Raw genomic sequence first — 9,370 nt, 5'->3', positions numbered from 1 at the left:
CACTCCAAAGGCTCCCTCAGTGAACCCCGACTCTACTGAAGGCATCATCACAACACAGCAGGGCTGGGATTTCACTCCTTCCTTCAGGTTTCACACATTTTCAGCAGTTGCATCTCCAAATCCTTTCCCCCCACATATCTGGAACAGAAAGCAGGGCCCTGGATTATTGCAACACACAGAGCTGACTTCTCCCAGACTGTGAACCCCAGCATGGATTTCAAACTGCAGTGCACGTAATGCAGGGCCTCCTCTTTCAGATTCACACAGGAAAATACAGCTCATTGTATCTTTTCAAATTACAGACAACACAATTCCCTCTCTCTCCACCTTTACCTGAGTAAGAATATCCCTTTACTCCTCTCCATGTCTCACTCACTCAACACAGAAACAGAAAACATTACAGTTCTTTTTCTTGCTCGGGCCAAAGGAAACAATGGATAGATAAAGAGCACTACCCGAGGTGCTGTAGGAAACTGCAGGGGACTGTGCACTCTGCAGCACTTGGAGGGAGTGTCTTTCATTTAGGGGTCGGCAGCACAGAAATGACAATGTTGCTCCTTGCACTCTTGCAAGTCTCAGGCAAAAAGGAAAAGAAGCAAAGGGATCATTAAAACGTCATTCCTGACACAGAGTGGCAAGAGGGGATGACAGGAGAGGAAGGAATCAAGAACACCAAGGTCTTGCTTTCAAAGCCTCCTCTACTGGATCATCAGATTAATCAGTTTGGTGAGTTTGGTGCAGCTCCACCATCAGAGAACCAAACACTGGAAAACAGCAAGCTGTGTTTTAATATGGACAAACTCCCTGTGACACACAGGGATTTATGGAAACTAAATATGAAGCCCAAGTCCCACTGACGGTCATTTAGTTTCATGTCCCCACGGAACAAAGATTTCATCTTTTACCTCCCTTCTCTCTCCATGCAGGGACCCAGGCAGCTGACCTAGTATGAAGATTCACCTGAGAAAGGTACAAAACAGCCTGGGGAAAAGCCTTCATTTCACCAGCAGGTTCACTCACAGAGATCACGACACAGCACATAAGGGGGCCATTGTTTCTGGAATAAAATCTCCATTTGAGCTCTCTTCTTTGGCCACAATCAATGGGAGGGAATTAAAGTCTCATCCTGGGAAAAAAACCAGCTTGCTAACACTGTGTTGAAAGATCAGGTAATGGAGATGCAGAGCAAGTGTGGGCACCCTCAGCATCTCTTGGTGAGCTTGAGAATACCAGAGGTAACAGCCCCTGGTGAAAAAAGCTCCCCAAACATAGACATAGCCCTTATTGTATCCCATGAGAGATAACCAAGTCGAGGGCTATGATTCCTAACAGGAGACATTGGTGTTTCACAGTACTTGGATCCAGATTTCAGCTCCTCACAGCTCCTCCCAGTGCAGGGGCATTTAAATTCCCTGAGTGCTTACACAGCTGCCTGTTCAGCCCTGCATTTTCTGTCCCACAGATCCACAGAGCCAACCCTAGTAATTCTGAGCTGTTCTGCACCTCTGTCCTGCATCCCCCTGGGGTACTCTCAGAGCTCTCACCTCTCACCATCCTCTAGGCACCACCCCAGCTCCTACGGGCATGTCAGTGGAAACCCACTGCTCTCACCACTCAGTGATGATGAGAAAGGGCATTTTCCACCACCTGCCAAAGGATGAGTTTCCACCCTCCAAAGCTCATCAGACAGAAAAACAACCCTCTTTCCATCACAGCCATAACACTATAATGCCCACCTTTCTCTCCCTGTTTCAGACTGATGCTTTGGAACAACAAGAAGAAAAGGACTGTTTAAACTAGTAGTGACAGGTCTGCTGCTAAGTCTGGAGCACCATTGTCAGTCTCTGGGCAGACACACATCACACTCGCCTTCATCCTCTCCCAGCCCACATCTCAGTTGATTTTACAAGTCAAAGCAAATAGGAGACAAAAAGTGATTTGCTGCCCTCTCCCGAGCAAGCCCCAGAGATGTGTCAGCACAGCAGAGGCTCTGGAGTCAGACTTTCCCTCTGAGCACAGCTGTTCCCATGCAAAAGGAATGGCATGGATGTAGCAGCAAACAGCTTTGCCAGGGCAGTTAGAAGGGCATGGAGGATCAGCCACACAGCCTGAACCGTTAGGGATCCACAGAGGGCATTCCTGGGATTTTGGTTTCATAACTCTCAGGTTAATCCTTCTCTGTGGAACTACAAAGAAATATCTCCCAGCATATTCTGCTCTCAATAGTCACAAACACTCGGAGCAGGAGCAGATCATGAGACATATAAAGAAACAGGAAAAAATTACCTGTAGATTTGAGTGATTTAAGGGGGGGGGGGAGTTGTGGGGTTTTTTTTTATTAAACCCACTTAAATCTTTCATATCCTCCAGCAATGCTCTATCCTGTCCTTCCAAGGAGTATATAGTTTTATCTACACATACTATCTTCAGAACAAACCTTAAGATTGCAACCTGCTGCTTTCAAGGCACTTCTTCAAACTAACTAATTTAACAGCAACTCAAAAACAGGTTCTCTATGGGATTATGGACTAAAACTCTCTAGGCTCCAAAATCAGCTTGCTTTGCTTTCAAGCCTTCTCTTACTCTGCTAAACATGCAGGAGTCACCATGCAGGTAACTGAGAAACAGGGCATTTGGAAGAAGCATTAGTGTCCCTTGCCCAATGTCACCCACCAACCATTTGGTCACTCATTAGGAAGTGCTGACCTGCTTTTTAGACACCTCAGGTTTGGAGTTCTGCATTGAGAAGGCTGCAAACAATTTGGTCTGGTCTCCCAGGGGTTTTAACCTGGTGACTTTCAGAGAAAGGAGCTGTTTGGAAGCATCTGAACCCTTGGCAGTGCAGCAGCCTGTCCAGCTGGCAAGGCAGCCCAGTCCTGTGTGCACAGGGGTTGGATTGGCCTTGATAACAGCAAGTTATTTGCAAAGCAGCTTAATAGCTTGTGTTTATCTTTGCCATATTTCCCTGCTACTTCCCCTTTGAAGCCTCCGTGCTGCTTTGGACAGTCCCTCCCTTCAGAAAGAAAGCCAGTTCTCCCATTAGCGGCATCCCAGCAGATCCTGCACTGGCCAGCAGAGCAAGAAAGCATCTGTGACACGCAGCTTTCCGAGCCAGGAGCTGCCAAGCCATGCAGGCTCCAGATTTATGGATTAGACATGGCATACAGATCACTCTGTGCTCAGGGCAATTCATTATCACTTGGCTACGGCGGGACACATTCTTCACATTGTGGCAAATGATGCCAAAAAGGCTTTTTCCCTTTCACGTGTCCAAACCTTAACAATGCCCAGTCAGGACCCTTTCCTGCCTACCTGGGGAAGTGAAACCAAAGCCAGCAGTTGTTCTTTGTGGGCACATTGAGCCCTGAAGGTTTTGCAGCACACCCCGTGGCAGTGCTGATGGGCTAAGCAGTCACAGGGCTGGGATTGTGCCTGCTCCCAGTCCAGCCTCTCCCAGCAACCAAACCTGCGCCTGTGGCACTGCCAGTACTGCCCACACCCACCAACACCCTCGAACCCGGGTAAATTCAGCTGAAAACCTGCGGCAAACCTGGAGATTCATTCTGCCACACCAGCATGTCGGAATTCATAAGGTGTTTGCTCTAAAGAGCAAAGGTGTACTGAACTTGCCCCTGTGAATTAGTGTGATGTAGCTTTAAGAAACGAACAACTGCGATGAGAAGGAGCTGCGCCGACAGCCTCAGCAGGTGGACATAATTAGCCAATTACAGAGAGACATTGGAATACAAACAACATCGTTATCCAGTGATTCGTAGCAGAGTGGAGAAACCTGCGGACGGATATCCCCAAGTGTTTATAAACTTTGCGCGCGCAATAACAAAGTGTCTGTTGCAGCTACTTCCCATCGAACCTCTGTTACTGTCCGAAACCCGTCTCCCTTTATCAGCACACCTTGCAAAGCACTGGGAAAGAAAAGGAAACGGCCTTTTACATCCATTGCATTTGTCAGTAAAGGAAAGGAACTTCAACAACAGGCATAAAACATTAAAATAACAGTGTAATTGACCTAAAGAAATGAGAAGGAAGGGGTGAAGGGAAGACAGGGATTTGTGCTACTTCCTTACACAGCTGCACATTGATTCTGGGAGAAAGATAGTGGAGGGGAACAACCCAGAAATTGGCTTTCCATTCCTATGGAAAGGTTGTTCCTTATGGCTGGAAAATATAAATTAAGAAAACCAACAATACTTAAACAGCCAGGGATTTGAGGGTCCTGGGGGCCTCACTGAGCTCTAATTTGGGCATCTCCACAGCGCAGGCTCTGTGTGCCCCCATGGCCATGGTGACGCTGCAGGGGATGCAGATGTGTTGGCTGAAGTCCAGCAAGGTGCAAACCTCAGAAGAGAACCCAAATCTGAGCTGGACGCCCATTTTCTTGGGTGTCACTGCCACAATTCATCAGGTCAAGACCACCAGGGCTCGAGCCAGAGGGACACGGGCAGGGCAAGGAAATGGCTGAAAGGGACCCCGGAGGCAGAGCCCCCTGTCACTCACCTCAGTCAGGCTGGCCCCGGCACACACCGAGTGGGGAAGATCTTCTTCAGCCTCCAACACTGCCTGGCCATCGCCCCTGAGGGGATCTGCCCTCACACGGGGCTCCATCTTCCCTCCTCAGCTGTCCCTGAGGGGATCTGCCCTCACACGGGGCTCCATCTTCCCTCCTCAGCTGTCCCTGAGGGGATCTGCCCTCACACGGGGCTCCATCTTCCCTCCTCAGCTGTCCCTGAGGGGATCTGCGCTCATGCAGGGCTCCATCTTCCCTCCTCAGCTGTCCCTGAGGGGATCTGCCCTCACACGGGGCTCCATCTTCCCTCCTCAGCTGTCCCTGAGGGGATCTGCGCTCATGCAGGGCTCCATCTTCCCTCCTCAGCCGCCATAGCAGGGATCTGACCTCTGTGGGGCTCCATCTTCCCCCCTCAGCTGTCCCTGAGGGGATCTGCCCTCACACGGGGCTCCATCTTCCCTCCTCAGCTGTCCCTGAGGGGATCTGCCCTCACACGGGGCTCCATCTTCCCTCCTCAGCTGCCCCTGAGGGGACCTGCCCTCATACAGTGTTCCATCTTCCCTCCTCAGCTGTCCCTGAGGGGATCTGCCCTCATGCAGGGCTCCATCTTCCCTCCTCAGCTGTCCCTGAGGGGACCTGCCCTCACACGGGGCTCCATCTTCCCTTCTCAGCTGTCCGTGAGGGGACCTGCCCTCATGCAGGGCTCCATCTTCCCTCAGCCACCATAGAGGGGTCCTGCCCTCACACGGGGCTCCATCTTCCCTCCTCAGCTGTCCCTGAGGGGACCTGCCCTCATGCAGGGCTCCATCTTCCCTCCTCAGCCGCCATAGCAGGGACCTGACCTCTGTGGGGCTCCATCTTCCTTCCTCAGCTGTCCCTGAGGGGCTCTGCCCTCACACGGGGCTCCATCTTCCCTCCTCAGCTGTCCCTGAGGGGCTCTGCCCTCACACGGGGCTCCATCTTCCCTCCTCAGCTGTCCCTGAGGGGATCTGCCCTCACACGGGGCTCCATCTTCCCTCCTGGCCCCAGCAGCCCTTCACTGGCAGCCCTTGGGCCGCTGAGCCCAGGGGGAGGAGCCACAGGACTGCCCTTTCCCCTCGGAGAGCCCCGGAGTGGCTCCTTCAGCTGCTCCTGCCCTCAGGGCCCCCTCACGGCTCGTGCTGCAGGTGTGGCCGGGCATGGCTGTTCAGGCCATTATGGAGTGTTCAGTGGCAGCAGCTGTGCCGTCACTGCCTGCCACTGTCCGCCACTGTCCTGTCACTGTCCCCAGCTGTCCCCAGAGCCCCCAGGCAAGGAGCTCTGCGTGGGTGTGACCTGAGGCCTTGGGAGGGAGAGGAGCCGCCATGGCCGGCACTGGGGCCGAGGGAACGGCGCATTCACCAGCCCCACCGAACGCCCTCTGCTCTCCAGCCACATCATAGAACAATAAGCAGCTGCTCAGTGGCACTGGAATAAACCTCCTGTTTCCCTGGGCCAGGGTGGAACCAGCAGCTGCCAGAGTTTATCCCACGGTGGTAACAGCACAACAGCAACATGCAGGATACCCAGCGTGGAGTAGAAAAATAAGCCATTTACATCAACATGCATCATTACTTTATTGCAATTCTTTCTTCATCTCAAAAATAATTAAGGGACACCACAACCAGCAGTAGGGGTTTGCAGGTTGAGTCTCTGACAATCAGATCTCTCGTGCCAGGTGGTGTTACAGCCACAGCCAGAGACAGTCACTGGTCTCAGTAACTCTTGGCTTCAGGGTGAATCTCTCAAAAGTATTCGGGGCCTCAGTTTCACCCAGATGAAGTCAGTATTAAAACTGTAAGTAGATTAAAAGGAATCCAGACAGGGATAAAATAGGTGGGCTTCTAAACATTCCCTCCCTCAGAAGAACATTGGAAAAGATGCATCAAGCAAGAAGAAATTTTCTTTCCCTTTTACTGATGGGAAACCAAGGCAGGAGAAGACTTGGCCAAAGATTCTAAGGCAGTCTGTGGTCACACAAGGAAACTGCATTTCTCCATTGTCTTAGTCCAGTACCTTAACTGTTCACTGCCCACCTCTGTCCTCACCTGAGCCAACAAAACCAGAAGCATCTTGGGAGGTGTGGCTGAAATACTGTAAGAATAGGAGGGATCAAGCACCGCAGGAGTATATGAGCCGTTCAGGTCAGTTCTGGTCACTGTAGTTTATGATTTCCTTAGTCTACCAAACCAGAGCCACTCCCAGCCCAGCAAAGCAACCAGGATCATGCTAAAGAGTTTAAAGCATTAAAAAACCCGCAAGATTGGTGCTTGAGGGACACAGCAAGGGTGTGATCAGTTCAAGTCCTGCTTTGGACTGCAGTCAGGATCAGATGCTGCACTGAATTGCCCCCACTGGGTATCACACACCACAGGACCTTGGCACATCATCCCCCAAAGGGAAGGAGGGTCTTCAGTCTCGTGATGTTGGTCACTGTTGTAGGGGTTTCTTGAGGAAGATACCCAAGGGGCACCCCGTTGGTGCAGTTCTCAGGTGGTGCTCCGGGCTTCAGCGGTCATTCTCCGAAACTTCTGCAGGTAGACAACGATGAATATAACCAAGACACCCTGGAGGAAAAGGAGGATGAAGAGACAGAGCTGAGAGAGGAGAGCCAGGCTGCAGTACCAGTGCTGGCACGTGGAGATGATCTCGTCCTCCGTCAGGTAGGCAATGACCCGGCCCTGCAGGTGTGCCGGGGAGCTGCACCGCACGTCCCGGTACTGGGTCCGGTTCTGCTGCCACTGGAGCCAGGAGTGCAGGTAGAGGATGTCACAGGTGCATTCCCAAGGGTTGCCCTGCAGGTAGACCACCTTGAGGCTCTGCAGGTTGTCAAAGAGCCCGTTGGGAATAGAGGTGAGCCTGTTGTAGCCCAGGTGGATAATTTCAGCTGAAGGACGGAAAGCAGAGGGCAGGGTTGCTACAGTGAGGTCTTTGGAGGTGCAGTCAATAATGGTGCTCGTACACTTGCATGGCACAGGGCATGTGGATGTAAGAGGGAGGAAGCCAAGGAGGGACAAGAAGAGAATTCCACTGTTCATCTTCACCTGTGAACACTTCCCTGGTGAGACTGGATGAGGGGGAGGCCAGTCAGACACCACACACTCTAGGACTGACACAACAGCACCGGGTCTTTTGTTGGCTTGTTCCAAGGATGACTTTCTACAGTTAGGTGAGTTTGGTACCATTCACAGGAGATGGGAGAGCCCTGAAAAGAACAGAGTTAAAAGGGATGTGCAAATTCTGTCTGTCTTTCCAGGAGAGGGAGTGTTCTGGTGCTGAAACCCTGGATTTGAGGAGGGTTATGAACACATAGGTACTGGGAGGCTTAGCTGCAGCTATCAAACACATTTTCACTAGTCCTCAGAAGTGTACAAGAGCTGCTTGTATTTTCAGCATTAGTGGAGGTGAATTACTAGAGTAGCCAACAAAATTTCTGTCAAGGAATCAAAAACTAGAATATGGAACAGCTCTTGCCTTATCATAGCTCTGAATTCCACCTGTAAGCAAAGCTTTGTTAATGAAAACTGCAAGAGGAGATTCAAAAATAAATTTTCTGTTACTAAGAATGAAAAATAGCCTTTTCAGTTTTGGAAAGAAGTGATAAACAGTCCTTTGCTGCAGAGAGGGTGCTGACCACTGAGGGTGGAGGTCAGTGGAGTTGCCCACGGTAGACACTGCTCCAGCAGGTGAAAAATCTCCTTCTGGAGCAGTGACTGTGCTGGAAGACATGGGCCAAAGAGCTGTCTTTGTATTCCATACAGACTCATGCCACTGCTGGACACATGAGCTGCTGTAACTCCTCCAGGAGAATGACAAACACCTGCAACAAGGCAGTGCTTTTCTGTGCTGTCACCCAAACGAAAAAGAGAAAAGAAGAACAGAAGGTAACGGTTGACTTACCAGAGCAGTTCAGTTTCTTGCTGGCTTTACAACACAAGAGGAAGGTCTTCAGGCAGTCCAGGCAGTGCAAGAGTGTGTGCAGCTGCACAGCTGAGCTCCCGGATAATCCCCTTGCAGCTGGCTGGCAAGATAAGGGTCAGGCTCATCCCAGGGACACCTCCCCACATGAGGCCTTCCTGCAAGTCTGCTGCATGTCATCAGAAGCTGATGCTTCCTTGAGCAAGTCTTCCAAGAACTGAGAGCTGACAGTGCTCACAGGAACACATTTGCTAGGAGAGATGCTGACAGTACTGCTAACTGTGACTGGGCCCTGGGCTCAGCCCAACAGAAACATCACAGTCTCACTGCATAGTAACTCTAAATACACTTCAGCCTGGAAGGTGACATTACTGGTTTGTACCACACTCCCTGAACACTGTGGCCTTTGGTTTCCCATCTCATCAGGAAAACTGCACTTGGCAGAGTGGTGAGACCTAGCACTTTTCCAGGTGCTGACCCTCAGGTTTCCCTTGAAACAGTGGCACTTACCTCTTCTCATGCATTTGGTGCCATATCTATTCCCAGGCAGGTGTTCAGGCCAGGGATGGCGTGGGGCTGATCTGGAGCCAGACCCACTGTGGCTCTGCATGCAGCACAGACCTGGCAGTGCTGCTCTGGCTACTTACAAACTGCATTTCCTGGGACTGGATCCTGCCCAGCTGCCCATTGCTGATTGAGACACCACTCCTAGGGGAAGCCTGAAGATAGAAGGACTTCGAGATCAGCTTGCTAACTTCTGGCAGAAACAGGCCAGAAATCCCATCCAGGAAGTCCTGCCTGGAGCCTGCTCTGCCAGAATTAGATAAAAGGAGAAACAGGGTCAGTTTTGCTTTCTCCTGTCCATAATGTATCACCAGTGCTGCTCAAGTAGGCTGAAAATTAAACAGA

General features: G+C 51.1%; 1 protein-coding gene across 1 annotated transcript; it reads right to left on the bottom strand.

Annotated features, from left to right (window-relative positions):
* Positions 1–6,101: 6,101 nt before the first annotated feature.
* Positions 6,102–9,292, bottom strand: GP1BB (glycoprotein Ib platelet subunit beta). The gene is made up of 2 exons (XM_071571790.1): positions 8,444–9,292; positions 6,102–7,748 (listed from the first exon to the last, which is right to left on the bottom strand). Exon 2 carries the CDS (start codon positions 7,726–7,728, stop codon positions 7,033–7,035), a length of 696 nt encoding a protein of 231 aa, XP_071427891.1. The 5' UTR covers positions 7,729–7,748; positions 8,444–9,292; the 3' UTR covers positions 6,102–7,032.
* Between the last annotated feature and the right edge of the window lie 78 nt (positions 9,293–9,370).

This window comes from Pithys albifrons, chromosome 17, assembly GCF_047495875.1.
Source record: "Pithys albifrons albifrons isolate INPA30051 chromosome 17, PitAlb_v1, whole genome shotgun sequence".
NCBI lineage: Eukaryota > Metazoa > Chordata > Aves > Passeriformes > Thamnophilidae > Pithys > Pithys albifrons.
Note: the sequence above shows the minus strand (reverse complement) of the source record. Positions and strands in the feature narration are given on the sequence as shown.